At 51.8% G+C, this 17,601-nt stretch overlaps 8 protein-coding genes across 8 annotated transcripts in view; 5 read left to right on the top strand and 3 right to left on the bottom strand.

Moving 5' to 3' along the window:
• The window catches only part of PPTG_11582 (hypothetical protein), a gene marked incomplete at its 5' end in the record, with an annotated part of 12,139 nt that extends 7,734 nt beyond the window's left edge, over positions 1–4,405 (top strand). The window contains one exon of the mRNA XM_008907692.1: positions 15–4,405. Coding sequence (XP_008905940.1) covers positions 15–4,307 — 4,293 coding nt within the window. The 3' untranslated portion in view covers positions 4,308–4,405. The remainder of the gene's footprint in view (positions 1–14) is intronic.
• A 331-nt stretch (positions 4,406–4,736) lies between these two features.
• On the top strand, positions 4,737–4,853 carry PPTG_22966 (hypothetical protein; the record flags this gene model as incomplete). Its single annotated transcript, XM_008907691.1, has 1 exon — positions 4,737–4,853. One exon carries the CDS (start codon positions 4,737–4,739, stop codon positions 4,851–4,853), a length of 117 nt encoding a protein of 38 aa, XP_008905939.1.
• Positions 4,854–5,688: 835 nt separating this feature from the next.
• On the top strand, positions 5,689–7,845 carry PPTG_11581 (hypothetical protein; the record flags this gene model as incomplete). Its single annotated transcript, XM_008907690.1, has 2 exons — positions 5,689–6,132; positions 6,194–7,845. 2 exons carry the CDS (start codon positions 5,689–5,691, stop codon positions 7,718–7,720), a joined length of 1,971 nt encoding a protein of 656 aa, XP_008905938.1. The 3' UTR covers positions 7,721–7,845.
• A 358-nt stretch (positions 7,846–8,203) lies between these two features.
• PPTG_22965 (hypothetical protein) lies at positions 8,204–8,751 on the bottom strand (the record flags this gene model as incomplete). Its single annotated transcript, XM_008907689.1, has 2 exons — positions 8,204–8,319; positions 8,553–8,751. The coding sequence occupies 2 exons, from the start codon at positions 8,749–8,751 to the stop codon at positions 8,204–8,206; spliced, it is 315 nt and encodes a 104-aa protein (XP_008905937.1).
• A 467-nt stretch (positions 8,752–9,218) lies between these two features.
• Positions 9,219–12,271, top strand: PPTG_11579 (hypothetical protein). The gene has a single exon (XM_008907687.1). The coding sequence runs from the start codon at positions 11,121–11,123 to the stop codon at positions 12,132–12,134; it is 1,014 nt and encodes a 337-aa protein (XP_008905935.1). The 5' UTR covers positions 9,219–11,120; the 3' UTR covers positions 12,135–12,271.
• Positions 9,420–9,821, bottom strand: PPTG_22964 (hypothetical protein; the record flags this gene model as incomplete). Its single annotated transcript, XM_008907688.1, has 1 exon — positions 9,420–9,821. One exon carries the CDS (start codon positions 9,819–9,821, stop codon positions 9,420–9,422), a length of 402 nt encoding a protein of 133 aa, XP_008905936.1.
• On the bottom strand, positions 11,987–13,589 carry PPTG_11578 (hypothetical protein). The gene has a single exon (XM_008907686.1). It carries the CDS (start codon positions 13,515–13,517, stop codon positions 12,738–12,740), a length of 780 nt encoding a protein of 259 aa, XP_008905934.1. The 5' UTR covers positions 13,518–13,589; the 3' UTR covers positions 11,987–12,737.
• PPTG_22963 (hypothetical protein) lies at positions 12,286–13,696 on the top strand. The gene has a single exon (XM_008907685.1). It carries the CDS (start codon positions 12,432–12,434, stop codon positions 12,672–12,674), a length of 243 nt encoding a protein of 80 aa, XP_008905933.1. The 5' UTR covers positions 12,286–12,431; the 3' UTR covers positions 12,675–13,696.
• The last annotated feature ends 3,905 nt before the right edge of the window (positions 13,697–17,601 follow it).

The following is a 17,601-nucleotide window of genomic DNA, read 5'->3' as shown; positions in this document are numbered from 1 at the left end:
TGGAGGCTTTGCAGCCGTTATTAAAGGTGGCTACTATCGAGACAGATGCGTTGTTAGAAACCATTTCACGTGAGCAGAAAGAGGCCAATGCAACAAAAGATATCGTCGGTGCAGAGGAGAAATTGTGCAACGAACAAGCAGCAGAGGCTAACGGTATCAAAGAGAGTTGTGAAGCTGAATTGGCTGAAGCCATTCCAGCGTTAGAGAATGCAGTTAAAGCACTGCAAACTCTAACGAAAGGTGATATTACGGAGATTAAGGCCATGAAGAAGCCTCCTGATGGAGTTAAGCTGGTGATGGAGGCTGTGTGTATCATGATGCGAGTACCGCCAGTTAAAGTTAAAGACCCAGCGGGTGGCACTAAGAAAGTTGACGATTACTGGGGACCGGCACAGAAATCGCTATTGGGTGATACGCGCTTTTTACAGAATCTGTTAGAGTACGATAAGGATAATATCCCGGTGGAAGCAATGGATAAAGTGCGTCCGTATACTGCGAATCCGGATTTCCAAGCGGATAAAATCCGTAAGGCGTCTGTGGCAGCGTCAGGTCTCTGCAGTTGGGTACACGCGATGGTAGTTTACGATCGAGTAGCTAAAGTGGTTGCGCCTAAACGTGAAGCTTTGAAAGCTGCCACTTTGGCGTTAGAAAAGGCGCAGAGTGAACTCAAGATCAAGCAAGATGCGTTGCAACTTGTACTCGATAAAGTGGCGCGACTGGAAGAAGATCTGGCGGCTGCGTATAAGAAGAAGAGCGATCTAGAATTCCAAGTGGATGACTGTTCTAAAAAACTCACGAGAGCTACGCAACTTATCGGTGGATTAGGAGGAGAGAAGGCGCGTTGGAGCGATATGTCGGCGCAGTTACAGATAGTCTACGATAACGTTGTGGGCGATATCATGCTTGCATCCGGTGTTATCGCCTATCTAGGGGCATTTACCAGTGTGTACCGTGAACGTGCAGTGGATCAGTGGTGCTCAGAACTCACTAAACAGAATATTACGTGCTCCAAGACCTTCACGTTAACAGAAACACTAGGAGAAGCTGTGCAGATCCGAGCCTGGACGATCGCGAAGCTGCCGAACGACTCCTTTTCGATTGATAACGCTATCATGTTACAACGTAGTAATCGCTGGCCGTTAATGATTGATCCGCAGGGTCAAGCTAACCGATGGGTTAAGAACATGGAAGAGAGTAACAATTTGAAGGTTGTCAAGCAGTCACAAGCCGGGTTTGTACGGATGTTAGAGAACTCGATCATGATCGGTGCTGCAGTGTTGATTGAGAATATCCCCGAAGAAATTGACCCCATGTTGGAGCCGATTTTGTTGAAACAAGTCGTTAAAACCGGCGGTGTGGCTACTATTCGGTTGGGCGATAATACCGTGGAATATGACGCGAATTTCCGGCTTTATATGACAACCAAGCTGCGTAATCCTCATTATCCACCGGAGACGTGTGTGAAGGTGAATTTGCTTAACTTTATGGCCACGGAAGAAGGTTTACAAGACCAAATGTTGGGTATTGTAGTCGCTAAAGAAGAACCTGTATTGGAACAGCAAAGAGAGAAGCTGGTGCTTGAAGATGCAGCGAATAAAAAGACACTGAAGGAGATAGAAGATCAGATACTGTACTTGCTCCAGACTGCCAAAGGGAATATTCTGGATGATGAACGGCTGATCGAGACGCTCGGAGCTTCGAAGATCACGGCGAATAAAATCGAAGAGAAGGTTCGTGAAGCTGCAGTGACCCAGCAGATGATCGCAGAGAAACGTCAGGGATATTTACCTGTGGCCTTCAGGGCGTCGCAGCTTTTCTTCTGTATTGCGGATCTTACCGTGATCGACCCTATGTACCAGTATGCACTTGAGTGGTTTATCAACCTCTTCGTGTTCTCTATCAGCCGAGCTGAGAGCTCATCGGTGCTTGCCACTCGTCTTGACAATCTCAATGACGCGTTTACATTCATCCTGTACCAGAATGTATGTCGATCTCTTTTTGAAAAGGACAAATTATTGTTCGCTTTTCTTCTGGCGATTAAAATTCTCGTTGGAAACGGTACGATCGACGGTACTGAGTTACGGTACTTCTTTACCGGTAATACCCAGATGGACCTTCAGAAACCCAAACCTGTAGGCTCTGAAACATGGCTTAATGACAAGACATGGGCAAATATCGTTGGACTGGATGCACTACCGTCGTTCACTGGTTTCAGTGATACATTCGCTAAAGAATTGGATCTCTGGGAGGTGTCTTATAACGCTACCGATCCAGCAGAAACGTTGATGAATATCTCGGTAGTTGCAGCTTTAGACGCCTTCCAGCGTATCATTGTGTTACGCTGTATAAGACCAGATAAGGTGATCCCGGCCGTCATGTCTTTTGTAGCGACCGAGATGGGCCAGCGCTTCATTGAGCCACAGCCATTTGACCTTAAGGCTGGCTTTGACGATTCGAACTGTTCGACTCCGCTTATCTTCGTCTTAACACCAGGCGCTGATCCCATGTCCGAGCTGCTTAAACTGGCCGCAGAACTAGGTTTTAACAAGAAATTTGTGGCTATTTCACTTGGTCAAGGACAAGGCCCATTGGCCGAAAATGCCATCGCTGAAGCGATAGACAACGGTACTTGGGTGTGTCTACAGAATTGTCATTTATCTGTGAGTTGGCTGCCTACTTTGGAGAAAATATGCGAAGAGATCACACCGGATAGAGTGCATGCGAGCTTCCGTCTGTGGCTTACGAGTGAACCTACACGTGCCTTCCCGTCGTATATTCTTCAACACGGTGTGAAAATGACAAATGAACCGCCTAAAGGGATGCGAGCGAATTTGAAAGGGTCCTACTTGACGATTGATGAGCAGTGGGTTGCGAGTTGTAAGCGACCTCGAGAGTTCAAGAAGCTGCTGTTTGGCCTCTGTTTCTTCCATGCTGTAGTGCGAGAACGCACCAAATTCGGACCATTGGGCTGGAATATCAGCTACGTGTTCTCTTCGTCGGATTTGGCTATATCTAAAGACCAACTGAAGATCTCCCTAGATGATTTACAGCCGAATGACCCGATCCCGTACGCTGCGTTAGCGTATCTGGCTGGTGAGTGCAATTACGGTGGCCGAGTGACAGACGATAAAGATCGACGCTGCTTGATCACGATCCTCTCGGACTTCTACACGCCCGATATCCTGTCGGATAACTACACGTTTTCTCCTTCAGGTCTGTATTACGCACCATCAGCGGACGGTTCATTATCGGTGTTCCTGAACTACATCGATCAGCTGCCTATGAACGAGGGACCGGAAGTCTTTGGACTTCATGACAACGCCAACATTTCGACAGCCATCGCAGAGACGAACTTGCTACTGGAATCAGCTTTGTCACTACAGCCACGCGGTGCGTCAGGAGGAGGCGGAGCGGCCAAGTCCTGGGATGAAGTATTGGACGAAACAGCACGCGACATCGCGGCTAAGTTGCCTCCTCTTTTTGATATCGAGAAGGCAGAGCTCGCGTTCCCAGTGTCGTACTCTGAGTCGATGAACACTGTGTTGACGCAGGAGCTTGGACGCTTTAACCGGTTGCTGGCGTTATTGCAAATTTCACTTGTGGAGATTCAGAAGGCGATTAAGGGACTTGTGGTCATGTCTGCTGAGCTAGAAGCCATGGGCAACAGCATGGTGAACGGCCATGTACCGGCACGTTGGTCTGCTGTTGCGTATCCATCGTTGAAGCCATTGGGCAGTTGGGTTACTGACTTCTTGGCACGCTTAGCGTTCCTACAGAACTGGATAACACTCGGTAAAGCGCCACCGGTGTACTGGATCTCCGGTTTCTTCTTCACACAGGCATTCATTACCGGAACGCAGCAGAATTATGCTCGAAAGCACAAGCTTCCTATCGATCAGGTGGGCTACGACATGGTCGTTCTGGCACAACCAGCGTCGGAGCTTACGGTACCTGCAGAGGACGGTGCCTACGTGGACGGTCTCTTTTTAGAGGGTGCTCGCTGGGATGCCAAGACACACTCTCTCGCCGAATCTAGACCTCGTGAACTGTATGTGCCTTTGCCTGTTCTGCATCTGCTACCCAAATCTCGTGACCAGATCGAACCAATTAAAGATACAGATCCGAAGGGGACGGCGCATGTGTATCTCTGTCCGGTGTACAAGACATCCAAGCGCCAGGGAACGTTGTCAACCACTGGCCACTCGACAAACTTCGTCATGTCTGTCAGACTGCCCATGAGCGAAGAACACCGACAGAAGCATTGGATTAGGCGGGGCGTCGCCTTGCTCACTCAACTCGACACTTAAACGCTACGGTGTTATATTACTGCATATTTTTCTAATCAAACCTGGTAAGTTGAAGTTTACCAACACTCTTAATTAACTTCAACTAAAACCATCATTCCTCACTCGATCTCTTACTTGCCACATCATGCCTCGGAAGCAGATTCTGTGTTTCCACTTCTCTTAGGTCCTCCTCGTTTTGACGGTGCTGCAAAGCGGCTACCGGCAGTGTCAATAATTCAAACTTCATCAGTGAACAGGGGCCAGAAACGGCGTCACCTATTGCGGCACGATCCATCAAAAACCTGGGGCTCTTCTGTCTGCATTTCCTTTCTGCAGACTAAAATTTTGTACAATAGCTACCCATTGCAAGAACAACAAGCGAGTGGCGCCATTGCCATTCCATGCCGTCTTCCCGGCCACGGTCGAACACTTCACAAAAACGACTGTCCAATGGTTCAAGCGTGGCAACGCTACGCACTGGAAATTGTTTCCGCCAAAACAATTGTAGAGGAGACGCTCCGAAAGACACTAGACTTCCCAAACAACCACGAGCTGACGTCGCGATGACTTGACATGTCCGTCGGTCCATTTGCGAAGATTACGGCGCGCGCAGGTCTCCACCAAAACGCGCCTACATGTACCCCGCTCTGAACAAAGTGGTCATTTCGATGAGGCATCGTGCAAGCGAGATGCTTAGGGTGATAATCTTGTCACCAAGAATCCAGAGCAGGCGATCCAGAGAGGTGATAAGTGCTACAGTATACATGTAGTGAGTGAGTGCTGTCGTTGTATCGCCCGGACGGCTTTGCTTCGTCACATAAGCTTCATATGCATTAGTTTTTCCTGGCGTCGGTCACTCGCTTCAAGCGAATAAATAGTGGTCAACTTTGGCCTGATAGTGCCAACGAGGCAGTGACACCTGGCTCGCTCTATAAAGTTAAAGTGCTACATATAGCTGCTCAACGTAGCAGGTTGCTCTCCTGGCGCTTTTTGTTGTTCACTTCGTCGTATCCGATAGTGGCGCGGTGCCAACGAATTTCGATAAAACATGACAAGCAGCACATATTTTTTTAGTATTACCTCGTATAATACACTTATCTGCTCATGGGAATTATCGATTCTGTGGCATTGCAGGTGTTATTGCAGGTGTTGCCGCCTTGCCGATTATCCACTTTCGTATCGCTCGCATCATATCGCTTCTTTAAAACCACTTTGCCATTATAAGTGCGTAAGCATGAAATTTGCCATCGTAGTTCGGATAGGTATGACATCCCCGTGATATCTTACAACATAAGCAGCGTCCTCGTTACTATTCATTTCAAAGCCCATAGCTCGTACATGCTGGTCTAGTAAACTTCTGCCACCAAGTCAAACGCCAACGTTGTTGAAGATGAAGTGCACTATGAGACCGAGAGATCTGGGACGAGTCCTGAGTGGAGAAACGCCACTAGATCAATCATTCACGAAGACCCCGGTGAAGACGCCGATGAAGTCAACGCTCGAGCGCGCCAGGGAATTGCCAAGCGATGCGCAACTGGATCAAGGCGATAACTGGTTCGCAGTGGCGACATCGTGGTGGGATCAGTTCCAGGCTGCTCCGAATGCAAAAGACGCACCAAGTGTGCAAAACGCCTCGCTGATTGACAAGCAGCTCAGCTCCAAGACTCGCAAGGTGTCGATTTTGAAGCCAAAACTTGAGGAGGGAGCCGACTTGATGTTCATCCAGGAGGCTTCGTGGGACGTGATCGCGCGCAAGTTGGGCTTCGACTGGGAGATCCGTCGCGAAGTGATCTACCAGCGAATCCAGCAGCAGCTACGGATTGAGCCGTACCCGTTTGCGTTCAAGGTGCGTGGATGGTATCATACTGTTGCCTAAACTGCATTTATTAACAATTTTTTCTACGTAGGTTTTCTCATGGACGGCCGACGATACCGATCCGGTAGAGCTGGTCGATGATGCAGGCCAGGAAGTGGTGGTTCTCGGCAGTCGGAACCACACGCTTGGACAATTGCTGAGTGAAGTTTGGCTCGCAGCCCCAGTGGAGTTTCGCCAACAATTCCCCGATTTATTGGGAAGTGTCGACCCGACCTGTTCCTCTCCAAAGAACACGACTACAGCGTCGGATGCTGCACAGATTCGAGTCTGTTATCATACTATCCGGCCTAGTGATGATACCCTGGAGTGGATGCAAATGAACAAAATGCTGAAGCGTCCTCGTACAGCACTTGCGACGCGCTTGAAAGTGCATGCCAAGAAGCGTAAAGTACGCGAGCAGGAGCAGAGCAGCGACGAGCGAAGTGACCAAGAAAGTGAAGCCGAGTTTGATGTGCTGCTCGAAGGTGGTCGCACAGAGATGAATGTGAAGTTCGGTGATCTTCGCCTCGATAACCGAAGCGAAATCGCCAGCGGCTCTGCCCGTCTACACGAACTGCTGATTGAGAAGAAGAAAAAAGGTGAGGGGTGGCCAAGTCAAGGCCGGGAGCTGCAGTGGCGCATGGCTCTTGATAAAGGTGACTTGCTGGATGCCTTGGACACGTCACGCGTCTGGTTCGAGGCACGGGTCCTCGCTGCACGACGCAATAAAGTGCACGTGCACTACAGAAGTTGGGAGAGGAAATGGGACGAGTGGATTCCCCGTACGTCGCCCCGAATTGCACTGCCGTACTCTCGAGTCCCGAGATGGCGTAGTTCACTTCGACCGCACTCTTTGGTCCAGGTCGGTATTGAAGTCCCGCGACTCAAACACACCAAGTGGCGCAACGCCACCGTGATTGAGGTGATCCCAAGCGCGGATGTTGAGGTGCAAGGAGAGAGTGACGGTGTCGGCGTTCGCGTGCATGTAGAGGTCGACGACGACGACATTTGGCTGCCTGCGCACGACGATTTACTGTGTCGGTCTAACACGCATAACGAGTCGAATCCATTGACGAAAAGAGAGCGTCGGCTGCTCTCTCACGACGATCCATTGGTACCTGACACGTCTAAGGCCGAGGAGGAAGATTACATTGGTGATCAAGAGCACGAAGTCGTGGAAGTCGACGGTGATGAAGATGACAGTGATGAAGCTAGCTTAGTGGATCACGAGGGGTCAAGATCCCCACCGTTGAAAGAGACCAACGCAGCGAAATTCACGATGGCAAGCCGAGCTGCTCGGAACCTGAACGCAAGTTTTAGTCAGGCTGGAGACCAAGGCCAGTCGTCTGCCGGTCGCACACCTCGACGAGTCGGTCGAAGCCACCCACAAGTCTCGAGCAACGACACTTCTCCCGAGCCAGTATCTCCAGCTCTAAATGCTGGCCGACCAAGCAACCGTGAATTGCAGTCATTGTGGGGACAAGTGGGTCGTGACTTGCAGGAATTGCAGGCAAGCTGGACTCAGCTGGGCGATGGCCTCTTTGCAGCGGTGGAGGAGCATGTGGAAGGAGAGAATTAAGGTAACCGCGGACGCTGGAGAGCGACGCTATCCGTAAGTTTGCATGAATTTATCGTCCTAGTCTATCATTTATATCCATTAGAGACCTGGAGACCGTTCTCGATGGATTCTCAATATCTTTTCACCTTTGATTTCGTGCTGACATGCTTCTGCGTAAGTTGCCACCAAGCCGTGTGACCCTCTGTGCTTCTCACTTTACGCCTTGTTTGTAGCCATAGCTTCTTACATGCAAGGTACCTCATCGAGAGATCCACTTTCTTCAGTGCGGGAATGCAGAGGTTCAGCGAGCTGCGATAATCTATCTTTCCAGGCAACAAGGGAGCATTTTGGTGGAGACCTGCGCCTCAGCAAATGGACGGACGTGTCAAGTCATCACAGTGTCAACTCGCGGCCACTTAAGTGTCTTTCGGGGTAGCGCAAGCTCCCGCCTCTACAATCGTTTTGGTGGAGATAAACTCAAGTGCCGACCGCGTTACCACACTCTCACCACTGGACAGTCACACTGCGAGAATGCCTGACCATGGCCGGGATTCGGCATGGAACGGCACTCCAGCGATTGGACGCCACCACAAGCGACTGCAGCCCACAGCTTAGGATTCCTGTCAGGAGGACAACGCAGTCAGAAGGTCCCCAGGTTTGGATGGATCGCGCAGCGAACGATACGATAATTGAAGCAGTTTCTGGCTAACGATTTGAGTTAGTTCGATGGCTGCTTTGCTGTGCTGTCAAGGCGAGGTGGGCCTAAGGAGTACATCTGCTACGCCGGACGCGCGATGTAGCTACAATTGAAGAAGGCGTCAGCAGCGACGTCGAGGAGCCGGACCAAACGAACCGGTAGCGCTAGTCGACCAGTTTTTGAAGCTGTCGGGCAAGCTCGGCAATAGTGGAAGTCGTCCACAACCGGAAGACTGCATCGTCACCAGTTTCTCTAAAACTTTCATGCTCGGCAGCGCTGCCTGCCTCCTTTCAGGCTGGCTGGTCCTGGGAAGAACTGCTTGCGAGCCGGAGGCAGGGCACCGAGCCTGGCTCATCAACAACTTTCAACTTCAAACACGATCCGGCAGGACTTCAACGGCAACTTGCCGTCGGCAAGTGCTGTACGCAGTCGATACATGACAAACCGATCATCAGCGCGGCGTCAGCCTGCTTTCAATTTGAAAGTTTCAAGGCAACGCTAGACTCGCGACGGCTCTTGAACGCGCCTCATCCAACGCGGTACATGTCATCGCCTGCTGTGTCCTGGTCCTCAAGGGGAAAAACATCATCCTCAAGAGCGTGGGTGTACGCGACTTGAAGCCCCGAGCATTACTGCGCGATGCCCCGCCTTTTTAGTGCACGATCAGGCGTGACACTCTTTTCGTTCGTGGCGACTTGGCGCGGCCTGCTCTCTGCTGGCGAGGTGGAAGGCAGGACATGCAGATGGTTCAACTCCGTGATCGATCCGAGTGCATTCCTCCAGCTTCAACGTCGTTCTTATTCCTCTGTCTTGCTTTGACCAGCCTCATTTGCTTCAAGCTGCGAGTGCTTCATCAATCAAGCGTGGTTGAGTCTACTGTATCCGGATCCGGACGGCATCGACGGGCGGCTGAAACCAGACAAGCCGTTGCTGAGCCTGCGATACACGACGGCGGTGCGGCAATGCTGTGCTGTGGACCGCGTGGGCACCTGAAGGCCGAGCGCAGAGCAGCGTCTAAACGGATCAATGGCGGCCTGGCGCCAGCGATTGTTGCACTCTGGGAATGTCATTCTTACACTGTGTGTACCTCATGTCTCGACTTGCTTGCAGAGATGGCTCGTTCACACCACCCAACAACGGCGATGCCACTCTGCCAAAGTCTCGGGGGACCGAGGCGTTTCGCCATAGCTGGGGCGCCACTTGACCATGGCCAGTCGTAAGCAAGCGCTTGCACGTCCAGGTGGCCGCTTGCCAAGGAAAGGGCCGTGCGATCTGCCTCACAACATCCGTCCCACGGCGGCCCACAATCAAATTAAATCGCAATGTGTGAGGACTCCTGCTATGAAGATCACTCGGTCTCAGCAGTAGAGTGCAGTGGAAATGAGCCCGCATGTTCAGCCGCCACTGAAGCGAGACTGACTGCATCTGGCCACGCAACGCGAGGAGAATGGCTCGAGGCAGACGCTGTCCAACGTCGCGGCGCCGGCGCTGAACGCAGTTCGATGCGTGAGAGCCGCGTCCGCGCTTCTGGATGGTCTCATTTCCACAACCAGACTAAGATTGCAAATAAAACGCCTGGGTGCGCACCCGTGACAACAAGTCCAGCATGGCACTGGCATTATGTCGCCTAACTGCGAGTTAACGGCGCGCAACGCTGTCTAGCGCGACGCGGCCGAGCTTCTACGAGTCCCATGAGGCATGTGGCCGGCAGCGCCGCCCTTGCGAGTCTCTCGCGCCGTGGTGGACGGCAGAGCCGCAAACGACGCCTGACTTCGGCGTCCAGTTAGCTTCAACGCGATAGTAGCAGTGGCATCCTCGCAAGTATCCTCTCAATCCTCTCGGTAGGTTCTGGTTTGTGGCGGACTACATTTTTTTTTCTGGTGATCCTGTGCAGCTCTTTGTAGCGAAAAAAAAACTGAAGTCTGTGTCATCACGTCCACTGTGTACGCTTAGCAACGGGTTTGCCAGGTGAATGTTGGCATGTTTTGGACCAGCTCGTCTTGGATTCTATAGCAAGCAGTTGAGGAACTGGTTCGTCAACAAGGCGAAGTGAGGCAGGCACGACCGCCGGTGTTGAGCTGTCGCGCGGTGGCTTGCACAGAAGATTGGCGTGCATAAGTCTTCCAAACCGGGGCGTGAGACTTTTCCAACGTAGAAGAGGCTGCACCGAAGACTGTATCTGCGAGCTCCGAGTTGTGTGCTGCCTTCCTCCTTGCAAGCTGTTTTTGTCCGTACGTGCCGCTGCGGCCGCCGCGATGCCCGCCTTCGAACAAGATGAATGGATTCCTTCAAACAGCAGCTCCCAGTGTGACCATTGCACACGAAAATGCTCAGCTTGGTGTAGAGCCAAGAGGTTCGAGTCGGCGGGTGAGTCTGTCCTTCAACTGGTGAATTTCATCACGCTCGATTGGCAGCGGCTTTGCTAAACCCAAGGACAGTCAGCGTCAAGTGCCGGCCACAGCCGTGCAGCAACTTTGCACATCAATCGCGTGACACCATCCTCAATGATCATGCGGCCTTACTTACATCGAGACGACAGTGGTCAGCTTCTTCTGCACGCGCGCAGGTGGGTGAAAGATAGGCTCGACAGTGAGTACGGGAAGAGATTGGCACGGTCGATGGAGGAGCACCATGTCATTTCAACTCGCGACCCAAAGCTCATTTGCCAATTGGCCGAGTCTCGAGTAACTCGAGTGCTGAACAAAGAGTAGACGTTGCTTCAAGATGCCTTTAACTCACCTGCCGTCGCTCCAGCACCAGCACCTCGCCGTGCTACCCCCGCTGCGTGCCTCGCACCCGCTTGGCCACAGCAACCAGCTCAACCAGCTCAACCAGCACTTCCCATTGCAGCAGCAAACGCAGCAGTACTCGCCACAGCACTTGCACACCGTGCAGCAGGCGCAGCAAACAGCCGTACAGCTGCCGCCGGCGCAGGTACCGGTAGCCACCACGGTCGATCTTACTCTGACCGGCCCGCTACGGCGCGGCAAGTGGACGCGCGCCGAGGAAGACTACGCCGCCGCCACTATCTCGTACTTCTGCGACGGCCTCTTGGCCATCCAGTACGGCACCACCCTGCGCGGGTACTTGGCGCAGCAGCTACATTGTGATCCCATGCGGATCTCCAAAAAGTTGCTACCTGGCTCGGTCTTCGCCGGCATCAAGATCAATCCCAAGATCGGCCGACGAGCCTACTACCCGTGCGCTCAGGACTCTCCTGCTGCTGCGCATTCCAAGGAGAACGCTGCGCGCCACCTCACTAGTCTCCGTCAGGCTTTCATCCAGAGCATTGAGGAGGAGGAACAGGCACTCGAAGCCGCCAGCAACGGCGCTGTGAAGGACAGCACGAAGACGTCCAGCCCCAAGCCCACGGCCTCTATTGGCCGCAAGCGAAGCTACGACGACATCAACAGTGTCGTGCGTGCTCAGCAGCAACAGCAAACAGTCCAGCCGTCCGTGGAGCTCACGGAGCCTCAGATCTTCTATCACTTCCAGAACCAGGCTCAACCGGCACTCTTCAACTCGAGATACTCGGCGGCGGCAAGTGCTGCTGCCGCTTCAACCACAGCAACGACTCCTGTGATGTGCAAGCTACCCAAACTGACCGTCACAGACGACGTATCTCGTCGTGCGTCCTACTCAACCCAGCAGCGCAGTGTGTCACCCGTGACAGTCGCAACGTCGACAGCAGTGCTGCCGCCACTGCGCGTCTCGCTGGTGCGGGCCTCCATGTGCTAGAGGAAACTATGTGTGCATGACGTTTAAGTATGAGGAAGATAAGTTAGCGACACGAAGTAGTGTACGATCAACCAGTAGTAATGATAACAGCTCCGCATAAGCGAGCGTTCACCACCAACAGCTTCTTGCGTTTCGATTGCGCGTCTACAGGCGCTATGATCGATTCATGTTACAATCGATTACCAGCCACGGGATCCACTGCATGCAAGCCTCAAGTGGTCTGCATCAACGTGACAAAATGGTTCCATTACACCCTGGCGAGCGTCGAGCGGTACAACTTCAATCCACCGCAACGCCATGGACTACGAGCCTCCGTCACCTGAAGATCGAAAGCTAGAAAACACTAAACTGAGCACGCGCATCGAGACTCTGGTGGCGTGCCGTGCCGTGGCTCCAGGTGGACACGACGCAAATGAGAGGAGTCTACGCACGTACACCAATATGAAATGTTACAACGTTGGACCTACACGGTTTAGAGCAACGCTACCCCGGTCAAGTCGTGAGGATTTACGACGTGCATTCGTGGACCGACTATCGTGAAGTAGTCAGAGCCCGGCTTGCACTTTATCGTCGACCGGTATGAGTCAACGCATGTTGGCCTCGCTAGTCGAAGGCGGGGATGGTCACACTGCCTTTGCCGCACGAGTCTTCCGAGTGAATATGCGCCGGACAGGCGCGGCGCTGCGTCGGCACGTTGTGCGCGTCCTTCTGCCAGCACGTGAAGACCTGTGAGAACATGGTGACGTGCTTGGAACGCTGGCATTTGAGTGCCGCGTCGCCGAACGCCTCGCGCAGCTTCTTGACGTCCACCTGTTTGCCGATATGGTCCTGCACGAACTGCGGCGTGGGCGCGAGCGTCTCGTTGCGCTCGAGGTTGATGGCGTGCGTGAAGTAGTCGACCTGTTTGAGGCCGGAACAGGTGCCGTGCCGGGTCCACTCGTGCTTCCAGAAGTCGGGGTACTGCGGTGACGCCTCGCTGAACTTGACGTCGGGCCAGTACTGGTGTAGCGTGTCGATACCAAGCCCACGCTCGATGAGGTCGGCGTCGAAGGCCTCACCAGAGCAGAAGCTGGGCGGCGCGCTGCCGGACAGCTCGGGCCACAGCCCGTGCAGCGTCAGGTGCGAGCGCCAGTAGCTCTGCGGTGCACGACAGCCTGGGTACTCCTGCTCCTTGCCGAAGCAGAAGGTCGGCTGCCAGCTCTGCGCCAGAATGTACATGTCGAAAGCACCCGGCGGCTTCGGCGCTAGACCAGAGACCGTCGCGTCGAACACCGAGACGCGGTGAGGGTCGTCTACTGGAACAAAGGCCGAGGAAGCGACAACGCTGAAGAGGGACGCTGTCACAGCCATGGCACGGAGGAAGGAAGTTCCTGTCATGGGCATATACGCAGCGTGGAGGGAGAAGATCTTGTGGATTGATGTGAAGAGGAAGTGTAAACTTAGCCATGTTGAATTGGTCTGTTACGATGTAGTAACTTCATTTACATTTTTAACCAATCATAATCAATGGAATGGCCATGGAGCAAGTGTACGTTAATAAAGACCGAAGAATTGCTCACCGTACAAAATAAGTCAAAGTGGTGGGTTCTTACAGGCATTGCGAGTTAAAGTGTTTATTGTAGCAGGTGATAGCGTTTTATAAGTGCTTTCATTTTCTTTCAGCGAATTGGTGCACTTGTCAGTTTAGTAGGAGAGCGGTAGAATCCCACAGACAGTCCAGATGATGTGTCTACGAATCTTTACTAGAATCAAGTCAACCAGAGTGATGGTCAAAATCATGAAACCTGCAACAATAACCAGTGATTTTCTTTGACCGCGAGTCGCACCGCAGCTCGTGCCATTCTGCATTTAATGGGAAAGGGGCCGCCACTAACGGACATTGAGCGAGGAAGGATCCTCGGCCTTTACGAGGCAGGATTTAGCCTAAGGAAGATTGCACGCCATGTGAAACGCTCAAGGGACGCTGTTCATCGAGTGCTCTACTTAGAGCAGGACGAGAGCCAGAAGCCGGACCCTGTAGCTTCGTTTTCTGATCGCGATCTCCGCCTTCTGGTCCGGACGGCGTCGAAAGGACTTCTATCGGCCAGGCAGCTCAAGGTAGAGCTGAAGTTGGCGGTATCGGTACGTACAATCCAGCGGACGCTTGCTGGTGTTGATTGGCTCGTGTATACGAAGATGGACAACACGTTGCCATTGTCTACCGAGGACAAGAAGGCCAGGGAGGAGTGGGTCTGAGATATGCTGATGAACAAGGACCCTCTTCGGTCCTGGGATTCCATTATCTTCTACGACGAGAAGAAATGGAATCTCGACGGGCCGAATGGGTTTAAAAGCTACTGGTGCAATTTGCGGCGGCCTCCTCGACAGACAAAGCGCCGACAACCGGGGGGGGGGGGGGTTCGGTCATGATGTGGGCGGGCTTTGGTGCCGCCGGCAAGATCAAGTTGGCGGTGCTCCACGGCAAGCAGAACTCGGACGACTAAGTCCACACTGTGTCCGAATTCCTCTTGCCGTTCGCTCACCTGCACTATGGCACGGACTTCACATACGAACTAGACGGTGCGTCTATTCATCGGTCCTATAGAACGAAGGAGTTTTTCGCTGAGCAGGAGCTCCGTGTTCTTCCTTGGCCTGCGCGCTCTCCCGACCTCAACCCCGTCGAAAACCTATGGGAAATTATGACTCGTACTGTTCATGCGAATGGAAAACAGTTTAACTCCGTGGCTGAATTGACGGTGGCTCTTTACGAAGCGTGGAATGCAATTGAGATGAACGTGCTTGCGAGCTTGATCGAATCCATGCCTCGCCGATGCAAGGAATGCATTAAAAAGCACGGTAGCAAAACCCATTACTAAAGCAGCTGTTACTTTGACCATCACTCTGGTTGACTTGATTCTAGTATAGATTCGTAGGTGGCCGCATCTTGGTCGCAGTGTTGAAAATGGTCACTTGTATGCCAGCCCTATCTTAAACTGCACTTTCCCAGACGTTAAAACAAGCCCCCGAAGTGTTTTTACAGTGCAAGTAACATATTTAAATAGTGTGGCGTAACTCGTAAAATTGACGGAGTTACCGGGGAAAATGTGGGTGGCCGTAGTTTCTTGGCGCGGAGTGTATCGAGTTGAAAATTACACAGAACGGCAACTAAGATAAGGTGGTCCACACTTAGAAATGCTGACCATTCAATCATACCTAGGATTCTTTGTCTAGGCTAGGAAGTGAGTTTCTCCAGCTTTGAAAAACACACAGTAGAAATCGAGAGGAAGCCTGTACGAGCGGCGGGGAGGAGGGTCGTCGACGCTGTCATAGCTGTAGAGTAGTGACTGCGGTGACAACGGAGACTACTGTGATAACGGAGACTACTGTGACTGATGTGACTGTGGAGACCGCTCTGACTGCTGAAGACCTGAAGAATCGGAGAGCTGTGGCAATTGGCATTGCAGTTAGAGGAAGCGGTGACCTGAGCAAGAAACAGACTCGACAAGTCTGAAGAACAAACCCTTCCCGACGACCGGGTGGTGACAGGGTTACTGATTGACAAGATGCCGCGTGTATCATACAGCTGGGACAAGTTGTGTGAAAATGAAACAAACGAGCTCTCAGATGTTCAAGATCTGGAGTTTTGTTGTGCGCGAGTTACCCACACTGACCCTGCGAGGCCATGTCGAGTTTGCGAAGGTAGGGATCACGCAATGACAGAAAGGAGGTTGCGCTGTGAAAGTAAGACATGCAAGCTGTATGGAGACTGTAAGTACCAATGGAAGGTCTGGCTGTGTGACACGGTGAGCGATGCCAAGTGCTACATAACAAGATGGATCATGTCCGTGACGCGGCTATCAATTGTGACGGTCCCCAAAAGGCTACAATTTCAGAGAAAATGAAAAAGTTCATTCTCCAGCAAGACGAGTGAGCTGTACCACCTCAGCTAATCCGGAGCAGCATGCGCCGTACCACCGATATTTTGCAACCAGTCAGAGGGTTTCCCACACTTGCTCAAGTGACAAACTGTGCGAGTTACCTGCGTCGTTTACAGGGCACAAAAAATTCTCGACATGCGGTCCGTGAGCTGGTTCGCAATAACACATTCGACCCCACCGGTGACTCCAATCGGGCTTTTTTGCTTTGGAAGCAAGGAAGACGAAAATGGTAACGTATACGTGGGTAAAGGCACGGATTCTGACTCTTTTGTGGTCGGCATTTCATGCCTCACACTCGTGCACGCGTGCATTGAGTATGCGTCCCCCAGTTGCTTTACCCTCTTTCATGCTGATATGACGTTCAAATTGAGTGATCTGGGATACCCTGTTATCACGTGCGTCTTCTCGGATTCATGGAGATCCTATCAACTAGCGGCTATATCCCTCAACGTGCTCGTTTACAACTTCGATTGAGCCAAACGATGTTCGGACAGGGGGGGGGGGGGGGGGCAAACAGAATATCGCTCGGAAGTAGCAGTTTCTGTACAGTGGTCCCTTGCGTCTGTCTTTGACTACAACGAGAGATATGCGCCTCATTATTCCGACTGGATGCGGATTGCATGCTTCCACCAAACCTTGCAATTACACGTCCTGCTACTCGTATCTACTATTCACCCGCCTTCGGTCATGTCCGACATAACCCTCGCTTAATTTCCAAACTAGTAAGATTTTGCATCCGCGGACCTGTCGCGAGTTACAGTTGGTACTTCATCGTTTTCTCTGTACTTTATAAAGTGGTTTTGGTAGCTGGAATGGCCAGGTCTCGGAACCCCGAACAAGAATCAGGTTGCGGTTCTGAACGCGGTGTACAAGAGAAGCGTCCAAGACTCTTGACTTATCTGTCTTAATAGAGGCAGCTTCATTCTCTTGGAAACCCTACCTTCTGTAGAAAATGGTGTTGCCGTGGATTTGTACGCAATTCGAGAGCAATCCAGTCTTGACACTAATTCAGTAGGCGTTGCCCGATTGATGTTGTTGACTAGCTTTAGTGTATAATGGTAAGTCTCAAGAGGAATTTTTGTAACTGCATATCCAGGAGGTGTATAGTAGGCTTGTCAGTGTGAAAAACATGGAATTCAAAAACTCATTTTAATAATGTGGGAAACAACTGCACCAAAGCGAGGACACCAAAACCTAGCTCTGATCTACGGTTCCTCTACAAAACCACGTTGCGCAGGTACTGTCTCTCATCCGGAGCGAAGTGTAAATCATACATATTGCGAAAATCACCTGTTTGGGCACCAGATCCAATTTTGCATCTTTGCAAAGTTTTCGCACGTTTTGCATGATATGAAACCAACACATCAGCAGAGTCGATTCTGGAACCTCGGCTACGCACGCGTTATATTGTGTGCAATCAGCATCCATCATCGCAAAATCTGAAGTAATCCCACACCAAATTCCTGAGAAATCCCTTTGTAAGAAAGAAAGACACCAGGATATGTCCTCCTCGCATCGCTGAGAAGTACAACAGTACACATGTGGCATGA

The sequence above is a fragment of the Phytophthora parasitica genome, assembly GCF_000247585.1.
Source record: "Phytophthora parasitica INRA-310 unplaced genomic scaffold supercont2.27, whole genome shotgun sequence".
Classification (NCBI taxonomy): domain Eukaryota; phylum Oomycota; class Peronosporomycetes; order Peronosporales; family Peronosporaceae; genus Phytophthora; species Phytophthora nicotianae.
The sequence above is the reverse complement of the archived record's forward strand: the minus strand, read 5'-3'. Positions and strand labels throughout refer to the sequence as shown.